The sequence below is a fragment of the Dermacentor albipictus genome, chromosome 7 (genome assembly GCF_038994185.2).
Source record: "Dermacentor albipictus isolate Rhodes 1998 colony chromosome 7, USDA_Dalb.pri_finalv2, whole genome shotgun sequence".
NCBI lineage: Eukaryota > Metazoa > Arthropoda > Arachnida > Ixodida > Ixodidae > Dermacentor > Dermacentor albipictus.
Window position 1 is genome coordinate 47,697,134 of NC_091827.1, and position 18,480 is coordinate 47,715,613.

General features: G+C 47.0%; 1 protein-coding gene across 1 annotated transcript in view; it reads left to right on the forward strand.

Annotated features, from left to right (window-relative positions):
- LOC139047970 (uncharacterized) overlaps positions 1-18,480 on the forward strand; it is a 136,252-nt gene that overhangs the window by 61,190 nt on the left and 56,582 nt on the right. The window contains exons 8-9 of the mRNA XM_070522206.1: positions 6,287-6,415; positions 17,942-18,014. Of these exons, the coding sequence (XP_070378307.1) occupies positions 6,287-6,415; positions 17,942-18,014 (202 nt within the window). The remainder of the gene's footprint in view (positions 1-6,286; positions 6,416-17,941; positions 18,015-18,480) is intronic.

An 18,480-nucleotide genomic window follows, 5' to 3' on the forward strand; every position in this document is an offset into this window, starting at 1 on the left:
GACTTCCGACGACGCCTCCGGGGCGCACAATCCTAGGGAAGCTAGCTGGGCTTTGATTAAGGAGACAGAAAAGGATTTTGCGGACCTCCCACGGGACATCCGCGCCAGGATCACGGTTCGACGTATACCCAGAAACGTACACCCCGAAAACAGGGGCAGACAAACGAAAGGACAACGTCTCCTTAACCAAGCCTTGGCGAACCGCGAACGCTCAGCTTTTGTGGACGCGGCGGCATACGCGGGAAACAAAGCTTTCGCAGTGGCGATTGTGGACGGCTGCGAATCCACAAGACATGCAGCCACGGTAATCGCAAGGAAGCCTGAATAGGCCGAACAGGTTGTGATACCGTTGCACTCACCGACGAGTCTTTCTCACATCTACAGCGACTCCATAGCCGCTATCAGATCTTTCCAAAAGGACATGGTCTGCGCACAGGCCCTCAGAATTGCCACAAAGAAAGATACTAAGAACCACGTCATATACTGGCTCCCGGCACACTTAGGACTAAAGATGGGCGACGTCCCCAACCATAATGAGGCGGCAGACGAGGCTGCGCGCGCGCTTGCACACCGCGCGGCTTCACCCGACCACCCGGAGAAAAAGGACGCCCCACTACATACAATGAAATCACTAAACACTACTACCTATAACGTAGAGAGTATAGTACGCCACACCGTACGCTCACTCGAGCTCAAGAAGTTACACTCACAACGCCATAAATAGACACATACTCTAATCAAAGACTACACTACTACATGCCTGAGCTCTACGACAAGACTTATTGCACCAATTGTAATACACCCCTTAACGTCTATCATTTACTTTAGCCGTGCTCGCAAGCTCACATAAACTCCAAACCGGGCAAGCACGAGTTTGAAGAAGCAATTCGGAGCGAAGAACTCGCTGCCCAACTCTGGGCCGTCCAGCAGGTCCACGACGACGCCAGGAAACTCAACCTCCGGGTTCCATCGTGGGAAACGCCCACTCCATGAGGGCCCCAAAGCTTTCGTGGCCTGTAGGACCTTGAATAAAGTTGATTTCCTTCATAGCTTCCGATCAATGCATAAGCATTCTTGGCGAGTATCTCAGGCGAATTTGTCCGTCACGCGAAAAGTGTAATGTGCCGTATCTGCAGAAATATTAATAATTGACGACGTTATGACGTTTAATTTATCTTTATTATAATTCATAATTTAGTAATTAATCTATTTATTTTAGTGTATATGTAGATGACGGGCAGCTTTATAGGCGATAAGGAACAATTGAAAAAAAATGATCAGCGAATACCCATACGGATAAATAGGGCTCCATAGAAAATCCATGGGGATACATAGAGCTCCACAGAAGATGCAAAAGGAAGCTTACAGTAGGAGTATGGGCCAACTGAAATTTGGGGATAGTTCAAATTAAAAGAAGGGGCTGAGCCAACCGAACTTGGAGGTAGGCCAACTTTAATATTGTTAAGTGGTAGTGACGGTGAAGAAAGCAAAACGGTGAATGGCGAAACTAGCGTTTCATTGAGCGACCTTGTGCCCGCAAAAGCAAGTTACACTTAAGCACAACTACAGCGGTGAACACAGTCGGCGATCGTCGGAAATCTTATCAGCGGGTCGAGCACGTCGGCTTTTTATACATCAGTCGTCGAATGTTCCAGAGTAATCGCTGGGACCCGCGTGTCTTCCACAAAGTTCTGTGCCATTTGCGTCACGCATACATGAAACCAGATTACACAAGGTTCGGTGACAGACAGCGGATGGAACCATGGATAACATTCCAGAAACTTCCGACACAAGCATGCGCGTCCTCCGTTGTGCCATAACATTTGTTATGCGGTGAAACGTGATCGCCCGATAAACAAGTACACGTGTCAGTAACCCCCCTCTTAAAAAACATTGCCACGATGCTACAAACATAGGAGAGCAAAACAAAAGGACACTTCGAGAAGTAAGTCAAAAGATCATTCACGCAATGTCGCAAAGTTCATTAGCGCTGGTAGAACGGCTTGAGTCGCACAACGTGGACTATTTCAGGTTGTGAGCGGCGCCCCTGTGGTAGCGAAATGCCATCTGGTACGACTTCATAATCGAGTGCGCCAATGTGTCGGATAATCTTGTAAGGTGCGAAATAGCGGCGCAAAAGCTTCTCGCTAAGTCCACGTCGGTGAATTGGCGTCCCAACCCAAACACGGTCATGGGACTGGTACTCGACATAGCGTCGTGGAAGGTTGTAGAGTCTGCTGTCGGTCCTCTGCTGGCTCTTGATTCGCAGGCGGGCGAGCTGCCGGGCTTCGGCGCGCTGGAGATAGCTGGCGGCGCCAAGATTCTCTTCGTCGGTGGCGTGCGGCAGCATGGCATCGAGAGTCGTCGTCGGGTTTCTGCCGAAAACTAGCCTGAATGGCGTGATCTGTGTTGTTTCTTGCACCGCCGTGTCGTAAGCGAAGGTTACGTATGGCAGGACGGCATCCCAGGTCTTGTACTTGACGTCTACGTACATTGCTAGCATGTCGGCGACGGTCTTATTCAGGCCCTCCGTAAGACCATTCTTCTGCGGGTGGAAGGCAGTTGTCCTCCTGTGACTTATCGGGCTGTATTCCAGAATAGCTTGGGTGAGCTCCGCTGTAAAGGCCGTTCCTCTGTCGGTGATGACACCTTCTGGGGCGCCATGTCGCTGCAGGGTGTCCTTGACGAGGAATTTCGCTACTTTGGCTGCGCTACGTTTCGGCAGAGCTTTCGTTTCGGCGAAATGGGTGAGGTAGCCAGTTGTGACGACGATCGACTTAATTTCATGATGTTGACTTCCGAAAGGGTCCTAACATCCCGATCTGCTGACATAGTCAGCAAGGAGGATCGGTCGACTGTAGCAATCCCGCTGGCCTTGTCGGTGGTGTTTTGCATCGCTGACAGTCTGAAATGCTGACAGCCTTTCTTCGACTTGTTGTGTTATAGCTTCACGTTCTCGCGTCGAAACTCTAAGGACTGTGACCGAGTGCTCGAGCGCACTCTTCGGTTATTATGCGATGCTTTGCGACAGGTGTTTGTCGAATCCTCGATGACGTCGAAAAGCAGTCTTTGTATCATTGGAGCATACTTCTGAGCTATTGCTGCTTATTCATGGGGAGACTTGGATTTATGTCGAAGTCTAGTTCAGGAACTACGGTCGTAGGGGTAGATGCGACAGAATCTGAGAGGACAAACGCATTGGCGGTTTCCAGAATTCCTCGATATATGCGATCGTCGTGTCCTTGTTAATGCGCTTTAACTCCTAACTGAAGTTTGTCAGCAACACTTTGTTTTTCCTCCGTGCAGTCGCGCAGTCGCTCTTGCGACTCAAATTTCACAGTCGAGCTGCAGACGTTGGTCACCCTCGATGACGCCTTCTACGTTGGGAGGTGTTTTGGTGCCGACGGAAATGACAATGCTGGAGGGGGCAGGATGCTGATTTGATTTTCGAGCACACTCAAGCCTTGTGACTACGAGAACTCTCTGGCGGTATCGCTTGGTCTTCGTATAGCGTTCGGATTGCTCTTGGGATCGATTGGTCTTCAGCGCGATCACCGACTTCAGGTCGGTGATCGCGCCATGTTCGTTCAGAAAGCCCATGCCGAGACTTGTCTCGTGATCAATGTTGAAGGATAACGAAGGAGGCAGGGGAAGTCCGGTCATGAACGGCAATTCTCGCGGCGCACATTCCGGTCAACATTATTAGGTGTCCTCCAGCGGTCCCATTTCAGGGCCTTCCCATGCCGTATTAACCTTCAACTGGGCGGCGATGGGTCCACTCATGGCGGAGTAGTCGGCTCTTGTGTCCCCTAAGGCGGTGGCTGCATGGCCGTCGATGAGCACGTCGAGATCGGTGGTTCTTTGTGTTGCGTTGCAGTTAGGTCTTGGCGTCGGATTAGGTCTACGGACGGCCCACTGAAGTGGAATTTCTCTCGCTCCCATATGCCAGGAATCAACGTGTAATTAACGCATACAATTACAAAGTGCACACTTTTGGGATCCACCGAATTTGTTAAAGGGTCCTTACCGATTGTTATTAGGAGAAAACACTTGTATGGCAGCACTTTTCTTTTATACTGTAAAATCACATAGAACTGAAATAGCTCAAGTAAATAAAACAAGAACAAGAACAAGTAAAACATGCTTTCCGTCGTTTTTCATGGCATTGTTACAGAAGTGGTAGTAGGAGCCGTCTTGGTGGCGTCGAAGATACGCTTGGTGACGTTCTTTTCTTGGAATGAGTATTAGTCTTTGATTAGTTTTCGGTTTACCAGGCCTGCTTGGCGGCGTATTTGTATGCGGCGTCCATATCTTTTCGCCTGCGCTCTTTTTGGTGACCATTTCGGAGTCGCTGTGGTCGCTGTTCATCGACCTTCGTGTATTTAATTTTCTGATGCTGTTGCGGCAGCTACTGTAGCGTTACATTCTAATATGGCCTAGACTTCTTTCGGGTAGCTGGTACAGTGATTTCTTTTGTGAGGCTCCTCCAAGGGCGGCGGCAGCGACTTCCGATTCGACACGAAACACTGGCTCCACTCCTTGTTTCGTTGCTAGAAGTACCCTTGACAGCCCTCTTCGGCTAAACGCTCCAAGTGCGACGCTTCCTTTCCAATTGTCGTCACATTCCCGAAATGCCGGCGAGCAGGAAGGGTGCTCCAAGCACAGTGATCGAATTGCGTTCCATGCCCACACGCATTATCCATGCGGAATCCGCGGGGGGGTGTGTTCTGACTGCTAAAAAACATCCAGCGTCCCTCTTTCTGCAAATTTGCTTGCACCCGGCATGCGCGATCGCTACGGCTTCTTTGGTTCAATGTTGGCAGCAGCAGCTGGCGAGCGCGGTCCTGCGGCCTTTGCGGTTGTAAATAGAGGGAGCGGCTCGCATTCGCGGAACGTAGCAGATGTATAACGCGTGGAAGTTGAGAGAGCCTGGGTATTCACAAATTATTTGCGCTCCTCATAATGAAACGAGAAACGTCAGTTTCGCCAGGCACTACGCATAAGTTGGCCGCCCCATTTGGTATGGCGATAACTTTTTCCCGGCCACTAGGAAACATAGCGGATAACGGGGCTATAATGACTTGAAGCACCTCAAGGAACCATTCGCGATGTCCATACGCTGGCGCACCTGAAACGTGTCCACACATGCCTCTCTCGTAACTGTGTGGTGCGTCAAGTTTTTCAGGCCACTGGCACCACTACTACGCTTATAGTAAAATAAGCTTGTAAAGCTCTGAAACGCTTGTGTAAGTCTGTAATGAACCCTCAGATTGAATTTGGCTACACAGCGCCACTAACATGCCCCCTACTCTTTACCAATATTTTTTTTCTCTTTTGGTTTGACCGAGGACGCATGAAAATTTTCTTGTGCAACTTACAAATTACGAACAAAACGACTATTCGGCAATTTTCACAGCACCATAATTGACCCACGCAAGTCGAACTTCGGGTACGCGTCCCCCACATTATATTCTCTTCTCATGTGATAACTTTGCCTCCTTGCATTTTCCTGATGTAGCAGGGAAGCTTTGTAAGCATTTCATATCAAATCTAATCAGGTGAGAAAATGAAATTCTGCCATTTTGATGTATCCGCTAATCAACGCACGCACTTGCGTAACTATATGGCCCCACCTCCATATCTAGACCTAAGCTAGTTAAATATTTCATGACAGGCCTGAAATGCTTTCGCGATCATTTATAGTCGTGCTTCTCACATAGATTTAACTGCACGTTAAAGAAACCAAAGTGGTTTCTTTAACGTGCAGTTAAAGTGGTTTCTTCCTCCTCCCCCCCTACGACTACGGCGACCTGCCTAGACCGTGTGTTGCTCCGGGATGTTCCGCAATATCGATTTTAATTTCATCTGGGACCTTTCTGCCTTCTACTTTCTTGCTGGTGAAAATTAGGGTAGACTAGGGAAAAATTAGTTCTTGTTCTTGTACCATTGTTAACGCCTTTTCCTTTAAGCTCACAAAAATTTATTGGAATTTATTGGACAAGGAGGCGAGCTCAAACAACGCTCGCAGGGAGAAAATCCGTTTATGACAACTATTACCATTAACTATCATGTTTATTGCCGCAGACAGTCGCCAACAAAAGAACCTGGTTTCTTCCAACGGTTCGGCCTTGCCCCTAGTAGGTAAATGTGTTATCCAATCCAAGCACCCTTTGAGCACCAATAAGGATGTCAAAATGTTTAGTGTTAATATTTCTTCAATGTTGTTGGCAAAGCTGACGAACGTCATTATGCTCGTGTGCTAACCTCGAATGACCGTCTTGTGCAGTTCATGGATACCATGGCATTCATGTCGGTGCTTTCAAGGAGGCGGTCCACAATGTGATGGGACACGTTTACGTAGCTGACGAGAAGACGATACACATAATGCAGTTCTCCTACGATGGAAAAGGTCCCGGTAAGTGCCAAAGTGTGGAACGCCACAGCGCATGCGCAGCCAGAGCACGCAGTCGTCAGTGAATGTGCTTAAGAGGCCTAATGCCCCGGACACCTTGGGGATTAAGCTGGCCATGCTAGAAGCGTACTCTTAAAACAGTTGCACCCTTTGGAGGTTATATTTTTCCCCCACCAATAATAGTCATCTATGTTCCTTGTGTTTCTTCAAAACGCTGCTCTCGCTACTTTCCTGTCGAGAATATGTCACGCTGATAACGCGAAAGCCGTTCGTGACTTGGAAGTACAGGCTCCGCAGAAAATGCGGCCAAGGCACATGACGAGAATTGTTGCGGGAAAAGATACGCCCCAATGGGTGCAAACTTAAAAAAAAAAGTGCACCAACCATATTCCGCCCCTTTTCTCATATATATATATAAACGAAGGAGTTCGAATTTTGGTATTCATGACTATATAAAGCCAACAGACAATGAAGTCAAAGAAAACATCGAGGAACTTAGCTGCACTCGAAATCGAAACGCCGAAAATGAAAAGGAGAAACGAAAATGGACGAAAAGACACTTGCCGCTGCTGGGAGCCGAACTCCCAACATCCGCATTGCGCGTGCATTGCAACTGTGCTACGGCAACGGCCGCTGGCTAAATAGAAGGCGCGGCTTGGCGCGTGCGTCTAAAACTATGTGCATCTTAAACTATGTGCATCTGAAACTCTTAGGATTTGAGACTGACTCCAACCAAATTAACTGAATTTTATTAGCCCGACGTTTCGGAGAAAAGCTGCGCACCGCCGACCCCCGAAGAACAACCCCCCTGAAGAAGGAGCCGAATGGGCTCCGAAACGTCGGGCTAATAAAATTGAGTTATTTGGTTGGAGTCAGTCTCAAGCCCTAATCAATTTCCCAACCAGACAGGCAATTCTGTCGAAATGTTTAGCTTCATATAAAGCTCTGTGCACGTAAAACTCTGTGCATGTAAAACTCTGTGCACATAAAACTCTGTGCACATAAAACTCTGTGCACATAAAACTCTGTGCACATAAAGCTCTGTGCACATAAAACTCTGTGCACATAAAACTGTGCATCTAAAGCTCTGCCGATCTAAAGCTCTGCGCATATGAAACTCGGTGCATGTAAAACTCTGTGCATATAAAACTCTGTGCATATAAAACTTTCTGCACACAAAACTATGTGCATCTAAGGCTCTGTGCAATGAAACTCTGTCCATATGAAATTGTGCACATAAAACTTGGTGCACATAAAACTTGGTGCACATAAAACTCGGTGCATATAAAACTGTGTGCACGTAAAACTCTGTGCACATAAAGCTCTGTGCACATAAAGCTCTGTGCACATAAAACTCTGTGCATGTAAAACTCTGTGCACGTAAAACTCTGTGCACGTAAAACTCTGTGCACGTAAAACTCTGTGCACGTAAAACTCCGTGCATGCAAAACTCTGTGCATGCAAAACTCTGCGCATATAAAACTCTGCGCATATAAAACTCTGCGCATATAAAACTCTGTGCATATAAAACTTTCTGCACACAAAACTATTGTTAGATATGGAGCTGGTTCCTGCGATTACTTCGAGTTCCCCAGACCACATCGGATTGCAGCACAGCTAATTGAGGAATGCAGAAGCAGGAAAGCGCATTCCAGAGAAGCGGCCGAGCAAACAAGTTTAAGGCAACAAGTTTACGTGCCAACAAGTTCGTGCGCCGCCGGGATTAGCAGGTGGGCATCCGACAATGAAGCAGGTGCAGCCCTCCCCTTCTCCTTGTTCGAAGTCCATTGCCAGTCTGCGAGGCAAGACCGCAGCAAGCCGCCAGGTGTGACACCACGACACGGGCGCCTACCATTGGCTGCAAGTGGCGTCATCGGAGTGGACTCTCCCATTGGTCAAACATGACGTGACTTGCAGTGCTCGAAGGGCTTATAAGAAGCCTTCCAGAGAGACCTGAGGATTCTGGGACAGACCCTGATTCCCTGTTTCACCTCTCTCGAACTTCTTGCCGCGGGCCGCAGCGTCCGAGTTGCTGCCGGCCCGTAATGACAGTACGTCTGTTAGTTGACGCTCACCTCCCTGTATAGAATGTAGAAAAAATCACCCCCAAGTTTTGGGTTTTCATCCCGACGTCCGTCCCTCCAACCCCTACATCTGGTTGGCAGCGGTAGGATCGCCTCCGAATACATCAACTGGTGGCAGCGCTACGAATCAACCTTCGTCGAGAGAGATCGTAAGGAACCGGAAAAAGCGAAGAAGAGAGAGCCTTCGTCGAAAGAGGTCCGAAGAGACTGGGAGTATCGAAGAAGGAGCGAGCCTTCGACCCAGGGAGTCCGGAAGGAACCGGGAACAGCGGACAAATGAACCGGATGGCGGGGTGCTGCAACCGTAAGTGAGCGCGTGGTTTTTTTCCTTATGATTCGCCAGACTCAAAGGTTGTGTGTTCAATTTTGATAGTTCTGGGAATCGGGAGTTTGTTGCATTGTGTGTTTGCACAAATTAATTAAGGAAAACAGTTTTAACCACCTGTCGGGGCAGCTGCCATGGATCTTAGAAGGTTGACGAGGTTGGATTTGTTGTTGGTGTGCGACGATTTGGGAGTTGAGGCGGACGAACGGATGGAAACGCCAGCTATCATAAAGGCGATTAATGATAGTGGCAATGATCACAAAAGCATTGAGCTTGCTTGGGAAGTGATACAGGAGCCACGGGAGCGAGAGCGTCGTGTACGTTTGCGAGCGCGTCGTGAACTTAGGAGTGAGCTTAAGCGTGAAGAACGCGAGAATGAACGGAAGCAGGAGCTTCAAGAACTTACTCTTAGGTGTCAGCGTCACGAACGTGAGAAGGCACGCGAACGTGAGAATCAACGTAAGCTTGAGCAAGAGGAAAAGTATGAGAGAGAGAAGGCAGCACTGATCAAAGAGATACAATATTGTGATCAGTTATTGGCACAGAGACAACGGCTGTCTGAGAATTCTGTAGGTAGTACAGAGCGAAAGAATGAGGCAGCATCGAGCAGATTTTCGCCAGAAGCCGACGAAAAGAGTAGTGCCTGTGAGATTGGCTGCCGATTCATAAGTGAAGGGAAAACGCTAGCTGCTAACGATGCCTTAGTGGCAACAGAGGCCGTTAAAGGCCGTAGTGAGAGCGACGAGGTGCTGTGCCAACAGATGACTGTAGAGACAGCTAGGCCAGCTGCGAACAAATTGGCACAGTTACCGAGCGTGTGCGTCGCTGGTAATGTTAGCGAGGTTGCTAGCGAAGAAAGGGGTACTGCTGACCAGACAGAAGCGAGCACCCATGTAGAGCCAGATGTGCGTGCAGAAATGAAGTGCGAGCTGGACGATGCAGTTGAGAATAGTTCTCGGGGTGGCGAGCTCCGTAGCTCACGAGAAAACAACTGCATTGTTCAGGGATCGGTGCGGCTCTCCGCCAGTCTAGATGGCCTAGATAGGGATGATTCAGTTGTTAATCATTCGGACTGTGCGCGTGAGACAGCGATCGATACCGACGGGCTGTGTGCCGATGCACAGCGTGAGCTGGGCAATGTAGCAGAGGGCAGTTCGCAAGAGAGCGAGTTGTCTTACTCGAGTAAAGCCTGCTGCATTGTGCCAGAGTCGGTTGAGCTGTCCGCCAGTCGAGGCAGAGAGAGAGTAGATTTAAATGTAAATCACTCAGACAATGCGGGTAAGAGGCCGATCCGGGCCGACGAAATGTGTACCGGCCAGCACGAGGCACGAGAAGGCGACATGAAGGCTAGTGCAAAGAGAAAGCGCCTTAAAAAGAAGCGCGGTAGAAACCGAAAGTCGGTAATTAATGTAGCGCCGCCAAAGATGGCGAGAAACCCAAAAGGGCAGGGCGCGAGGAAGAAGGAGCGGTCGTCTAGGACGATGTTGACGCATCCAAAATGGTCGAGCCACCGGTCAAAGGGGGACCGCGAAGAATGCTCTGCACGGACGCGGACAAAGGGCACGAGGCAGTTAAACGCCTCGTCGTTCCGTAGTTCTTTTCAAAGCTCAGCGTGCAGTTCGAAGAAACGCAAGGTGGCAGGACGAGACCAGGTGGGGAGTAGCGACGCGGTCAATCGAGTTCGTGTTGAAAGCGGGGCGCCAGGACGCAAATTGGCAGGAGATCGTAACGTCTGGGGGGAGCTGATAGTGAATCAGCCCTTTTGTTGTCTCTCGGCAGCAAGAGTAGCTTTCAAGCCGCGGCCACCGCGAGGACGGCTCAGAGTATGAGTCAGACATAAGCGTTTGGAAAGGGAGGCGAAGAGCCCTTCCGTAGAAATGAAGTGTCTTGTTTTTTTTTTATTTTGAGCATCGGAAAGTTTTTCGCGATTTGAGACTAGGATTTCTTTCAATGTGTAAGGTTTGAGCTTTGTCTGTGTTTTCGTTTGAGAAGCTCCGTGATTTGAAAGATGAGGTTTATGTAAACATGTAGTCTCGCGAGATGCTCATTAATAAGTAGATAGGTTTTTTTTGTGTGTGTGCGAGTAACCTGAAGGTCAAGGTTATCGTCGAAAGGCCTATGGTAACGCGCGTGTGTGTTATTTAACCTTCTTTCTTTTTAAGTGTTTTTGAATTTTGTAAGGTTAAGCGCGTAGGTTTTTAGTAAGTGCATGATTTGCACTGAGAAGCGTTCTTAGTTCCATTAGCGCGTGTCCTGTGTGGACGGAAGGAAGCAGACTTTATGACTGGGTTGCTAGTGTGTGTGGAGGGCAGCCGTATTCTGACTTCTTTAGTGAGCGTGCGTGGAAAGAGTTAGTAGAAGACGCATCATTTTAAGAGTTCTGCGGAGTGTGTAAGTCCCGCGAGTTTAATTGTTCGTTTATGTCACGTGTCCTGTAGGACTTTCAGGAAAGAAACGTGAGTAAGCGTGAATGAAAAGTTTGCCTACAACGCAAGTACGCGATTTGTTTAGTGACCACAAGGCTAGTGCGCTTGTGATTACGTACTTGTGAGGTTGACCAGATTGTTCAGTGGCACCAATACGTGCGAAAAGTACGCCACTGTTATAGATTGGAAACATGCTGTTCGTGTAGTTAGGCCACTTAAGTTATGTTCGGCTGTTTTCATTTGTTGTTTGCATCGTCAACGACCCTTTTGTTTTGCAACAACAATAGTACTCTGGTCTTGTCGGCAATCGAGGAGAAATGGATAGCTGTTTGGAAGGGTGGTTGGAACTGTTGTCAAAATTGGGGAACTAAAAGATCAGGGTTGATTTTGACTCAGTAATAGCCTGGCGAGTCAGGGGTGAAGAGCCTGCGCTTACACGTGGGGCAGCGCTGTGTTGTTTTGTTTGTTTGACGTCTGTTCTCCAGGGCCAAGGATCCCGAAGTTCGTCAAACGAGGCTCGACCCCACTACCCTGCAGCTTCTATCAGCGTTCCTCATGGCCAGCGAATTGAGTTCACCGGCCATTCAGAACTACCGGGGCGAGGACGAGCTGTTAGATATGGAGCTGGTTCCTGCGATTACTTCGAGTTCCCCAGACCACATCGGATTGCAGCACAGCTAATTGAGGAATGCAGAAGCAGGAAAGCGCATTCCAGAGAAGCGGCCGAGCAAACAAGTTTAAGGCAACAAGTTTACGTGCCAACAAGTTCGTGCGCCGCCGGGATTAGCAGGTGGGCATCCGACAATGAAGCAGGTGCAGCCCTCCCCTTCTCCTTGTTCGAAGTCCATTGCCAGTCTGCGAGGCAAGACCGCAGCAAGCCGCCAGGTGTGACACCACGACACGGGCGCCTACCATTGGCTGCAAGTGGCGTCATCGGAGTGGACTCTCCCATTGGTCAAACATGACGTGACTTGCAGTGCTCGAAGGGCTTATAAGAAGCCTTCCAGAGAGACCTGAGGATTCTGGGACAAACCCTGATTCCCTGTTTCACCTCTCTCGAACTTCTTGCCGCGGGCCGCAGCATCCGAGTTGCTGCCGGCCCGTAATGTCTGTACGTCTGTTACATGACGCTCACCTCCTTGTACATAATGTAGAATAAATCCCTCCCAAGTTTGGGTTTTCATCCCGAAGTCCCGTCCTACAACCCCTACACTATGTGCATCTAAGGCTCTGCGCATATGAAACTCTGTGCATATAAAACTCTATGCACATAAAACTCGGTGCATATAAATCTCTGCGCATATAAAACTCTGTGCATATAAAACTTTCTGCACACAAAACTATGTGCATCTAAGGCTCTGTGCATATGAAACTCTGTGCATACGAAGCTCTGTGCACATAAAACTTGGTGCACAGAAAACTCGGTGCACAGAAAACTCGGTGCATATGAAACTCGGTGCATATGAAACTCGGTGCATATGAAACTCGGTGCATATGAAACTCAGTGCATATGAAACTCGGTGCATATGAAACTCGGTGCATATGAAATTCGGTGCATATGAAACACGGTGCATATAAAACTCGGTGCATATAAAACTCTGTGCACGTAAAACTGTGCACATAAAGCTCTGTGCACATAAAACTCTGTGCACATAAAGCTCTGTGCACATAAAACTCTGTGCACGTAAAACTCTGTGCACGTAAAACTCTGTGCACGTAAAACTCTGTGCACGTAAAACTCTGTGCACGTAAAACTCTGTGCATGTAAAACTCTGTGCACATAAAACTCTGTGCACATAAAACTCTGTGCACATAAAACTCTGTGCACATAAAGCTCTGTGCACATAAAACTATGTGCACATAAAACTATGTGCACACAAAACTCTGTGCACGTAAAGCTCTGTGCACGTAAAGCTCTGTGCGTGTAAAACTCTGTGCATGGGAAACACTGTGCATGTAAAACTCTGTGCATGGGAAACTCTGTGCATGTGACACTCTGTGCACATAAGACTATGTGCACATAAAGCTATGTGCACATAAAACTCTGTGCACATAAAATTCTCTGCACATAAAACTCTCTGCACATAAAACTTTGCATCTAAAGCTGTGTGCATCTAAAAGTATGTATGACGCTGCGACGCCAGCAGGCGGAGACTGCTGGCGTCGCGGAGTTGTCTGGGATCGGCACAGAAGCCGCGCCGAGAGAGAGACAAAGAAAATCGATGCAGCGATTGGCTTTGTCAAACTTTTTGATGCAGGACGCCGATCGCTGCATCGATTTCTGTAACAATATGCACCCCACATATCTGTAGCTTTTAGTACGACTACAGAAACAGGCTCTTAGAATTATGACCCACTTGGAATACATAGATCCAAACAGACTTGTGTTCGTCTTCGCACAAAATGTTAACACAGTGTAGAATTACTGTAAGTTGTCGTGTTCTCGTCCTCATTGCGCATTATATTTAGTCAGTAGTTCCTATAATTCACCATGAACTGGTTTATTTACCCTTTATTGAATACTGTTATCATGACAATTAAAGAACATATATGCAGAATTACTTCACATGAAAGACCAATTTTGTGCCGCTGTGGTATAGAAATTCCAAATAATGGCAAGTTCAATAAGGATAGTGAATGATAATTTTATCGTTATATATTAGACCTATAAAAAACAAGGAATTAGGATTTACTTAGTGTACATCTTGAATATTTCAGTTCTGGTGGGAAGCATGAGTCTATTTTCCTTTTTGCTTTGTTTTCGACATGCACATCAAATATTTGGCAATGGTAAAATAGGCATACAAAATATCGAAAAAGAGGGAATAGGCATCACATGCACATCAAATATTTGGACAGCCATGTGATGCCTATTCCCGCCTTCTCGCTATTTTGTATGTCTATTTTGCCATTGATCCTCTACTAGCCTTCTGGATTTTGTGCAAAAGTAAAATACTAAACTCTGAAGAGAAAGTGAGGCAAAAAGATTGCCGAAATTCTCGCTAGTACTGTGAAGCAAATTTTAAATAACGAAGGCATTTTGAAACGCTAGTGACCTGAATCATTGACCTAGTAGTTTTATGTTTGTCTACTGTGTGTACAGATGACAAAAACCGTGAATCTAACACCACTCTGCAGAGGAGTCTTACCTTGCTAATGTTTTGATAACGGGTGATGAAAGCTTCAGTTCTGCGTTTACCTTGAGATTGTACAATTACAAATACAACGCCATTCAAGAGAACAACCTAGCTTTTCCAGCAAAAACAAACACCTAGTCTATAGTATCCCTCGATGTTTCTGGCTCATAGCCGTTCGTGGCAGAACTAAATTCTGTGCAACGCGCTTGGCCGCTTGTTAAAACTACGACAATTACCTGAGATTTATACAGATCAAATACTACGCTCCGCGTTTGATCTACCTGAAAGCCGCCGTGAAGTAGCGGTTCGTCCAAAAGCCGTGAGAAACGGATGTGATTTGTTCCGATTCACGTAGATGAGCTCAGCCACTCCGATATCTGTGCCTTTCTATGTAACGGATCGGTGTTGTCAACCTAAGTTACTCCGACATTTGCGAACGTCCGCCAATCGAATGCATTTAGTAATACCGCATAGAGCCCTTGCGTGCGAAAACGCCCGTGTACTTAGATTTCGGTGGACGTTAAAGAACCCCAGGTGGTCCGAATTTCCGCAGTCCCGCACTACGGCGTGCCTCATAATAGATCGTGGTTTTGGCATGTAAAACCCCAGAATTTAATTCTTTTTACCGTAGAACCCGCAGCGTTTGCACCCATTCAAATGGGTTGTGTAAAGAGTGAAAACATATCCAATTTTGTGTGCGCTATATGAAGACTACCACAGTGAAGGCAACCGTTGCTTCATCAGGCACGGAGCCTGCATTTCCTGTAAGTCGCGGCTGCTTACATGTAGTTCTTTAATGGTAAAGGTGTGTTCAAGGACAGTTAGACGCAATAGTATTCAACGGCCCCGTGTGGCTGGAAAACCGGTGACAGCGCCAACGCCGAATGTCCGTATGAGAAAGAAAAAAACACTTCAGAGGAAGCATTAGCTCGGGTGCTCCTGTCTAAATACACGTAAAAGGAATTCGTTTTTCTCAGCAACCACTGTACTAAATTTGGCAGGGTTTGTTGCACTTAAAAGAAAAAGTTGAAATCTAGCGACTGTTTTTTTCGAATTTTTTATTTAGGTCCTGAATATTTTAATAAATATCCGCAACAAATCGAAAATTTTCAAAAAGAACGAAGCTATCAAGCGTGCAACTCTGTGACTCAGCAACGAAAAATAATACAATTCTGTGAATTGCATCTAATAGTACAGCTAAAGCGGACAAAATTGATATATTACACATGAATCTCAATATGTTCAGTAATAAGGAAATACAGCTTTTACAGAATCCTTGTGAACAACGTAACAATTCGCGTAACATATACAATGACATATCGAATATGTCCGCTTTCAATTGTCTAATGGATGCCGTTTGCAGAAACGCGATTTCTGGTCTTGATGCAGACCTATGAATTTGAAAACTTCTTGCTTCTATCTTTTTTTCAAACTGAATTTCTGAATATCCTTCTAACAAAATTAAGGACATATAGCGAAATTCCGCTTACTGCAGTCACTATAACTTTTGGAGACTTTCTCTCTGAAATGATAAATTCCAAAATGCAGCAAACTTTATGAAAATCGGTCGAGGGGTTCTCAGAAAAACGTTTCTGCGTTTTACATGTATTTGAATAGGCCGCGTCGGAGTTGGGCCCGAGCTAAAGCTTCTTCTTAAGCTTCACCTTTTTGAGTGTGGAACGCGATAGCATTCAAAGATCCCCGACTACTTCTCACGCTTCCCGCTAACTGCAGCTTATGCAACCGTAGTGTTTTCCTGTGAACGCTGATGCACGAAGGCGAGCTTTCCGGTTCTTTTTTGTTTGTCCCCCACGGTGGGTACCGCCGCGGATGCGAACATCATCGGGATGGTGTTGAAAGGAACCGAGCGCGGTGCACATTCTCCTATACTAAGACGGCAGCTGGAAAGGAGGTTTGTGTTTGAGCGTCCGCGTAGGATAATTGTGTTTTCTCGTGATTTCAAATTGCAGTCCCACGCTATCGAGTCTGTAGGTTGTGTGGAAGTCGTACTTTGCGAATTTTTCCGAAATTCAGTTGGTTCATCGACGCCTATGGGCCACGCGCATGGCCGGCGTGGATCGGGATGCGTGGTTCGGGATTTTTCCCATACGGAGGTCGCCGTCGGCGGTGACGTCGACACCGACGCCGGATTTTTTGCGACACGAGGCCCTTAGCGCTATTGTGTTAAACCTCCAAAACAGTGATTCACTCCGATATCTCATGCTGAAAATCAATAAAACAAGAACAAGAGTGGGTGCTTGCTGCACAAGCTGGGCTGCAGAAGTCCTGCTTGCATGTTGCTCAAAACAAAGGGGGAAAGAAACAAGAAACGACAAGACTCTTGCAGTTTCCTCTAAGCAATGGTCATAGCAAACAGTACAGCGCCGCTTCGCTTTAAGTGGGAGAGAGCACAGCTCTTGCTCGTTTGTTAGATAATTGTGCAGCGCCATCCCGAGTCATTACCTTATTGCTTGGCAGCAAAGCGATCTGTGAGGGCTAGCAGTAGGTCGCATGCCTGGTGCGTTCACAGGCATCAGATGCTGTATTACGAGGCACAAGTTGGCGAGACAGACAGCTAGTGGAAATTTTTTCATGCTAACATGAGCCAAAGTCTTTTACTCTAACGGCGTACCATTCTAATTTTTTTTTACGGTTGACAATACCATTGCGATTTTTTCAACATGGTAAAGTAACCAAGGTTGCTAATAAACGTGTCCCTATAATTCGATATTCGGCTCGATATTCGAAGCTATTTGTATCGATTCGTGTTCAGAAATATTTGCATTCTCACATCAGAGCTGTCGCTGCATTCAACCCCATATAAACAGGACAATGGCGGATGTCTTACCAGCTCAACGATTTTAAGTTGCAAGAGCAAGAGTGTAGATGAATCGAATTGTGTCAATACAACTCGCGGATGGTGGTAAACTGGATGGATTTGTTTCATGTTACCTGCGATTGTCAGCAAACAAACGTGAAATGTTGTCATCGCAGGCTCCCAAAAAATATCAATAGACCGGTAACAAAAACCTTTTTCTACGCTACGACTACCGAAAGGGGATATTCGTCTATGAAAGTACATTTTTTTAGAAATATGTTCGAAGCTGCTGAACTATGTAACGTGTACGTTAGTCATTGAGTATGACATGATATTTGTTATATTGCGCCTTCAACTAGCCATCGGTTCCAACCCAATACAATACGAATTGAGTAATGATGCCACTGGACAGTGCAGATCACTGAATATGACACCGTTTTTAGATACAATAGAAGGTGAATACAGCTCTGTGCATCGTTTTCTAGCAGTTTATAATAACGATAGCGCGGTCTGAATCACTTAACTTTGCTCTACAATTCCGCCTGTCTAGCATGTCTCTTGCCCACCGATTCAGACCTCTGCAGTTGCATGACGTCTCGTGTAAATCCACTTGTCTTTGCGTAGCGGCTGATTAGCAAAAAAAAATATTTCATTCCCAAAAATTTAGCGAAACTTGAATAATTGGATAACTTGAATGGTGAAAGAGTGAACCTAACAGCAGAAAACTTTGTTTTTGCAGATGCCTTCTTCGCGGTCTCAAAGGAAGAAAAGCTGGGTGGTACACCAGAAAAACTTAAAAACGAGAAGGGCGAGTAAGTTCAGCGTGCTTGAGAAGTATAGCGCCCAGTCGTACAACTGTCGCGACAGCATGAGACGCATATCATGCAGAGACAATGGGTTCGCGATTCACGGACGGAAAGCGTTTATTCTACAATAATTCTGCGTTATTCAAAACATTTTCTTGAATACCGCTCACGGCCAACGCCGCCGACACCGACACCAACGCCGACGACACCGGCTTTTCTGCGACACGAGCTCCTTAACGCTGTCGCGTTAAAAGTTAAGTAGCATTCAGATGATCGATTACGCTGGGTGAGGAGTGGCGTCGGCCGTTGCGGCAATACACAGCACATTCCACCAGCTGAAAATGAGAGCGCTCTCCCGCCGCCATCTTTTGCGGTATTTGTGATTCCGGCAGCAAGCTGCCAAAAAGTGGGCGCATGCGCAACTCCGCACCAAGAAAAAAAAAGCGGCGTTTGGTTCGTTCGAGAACGCAAG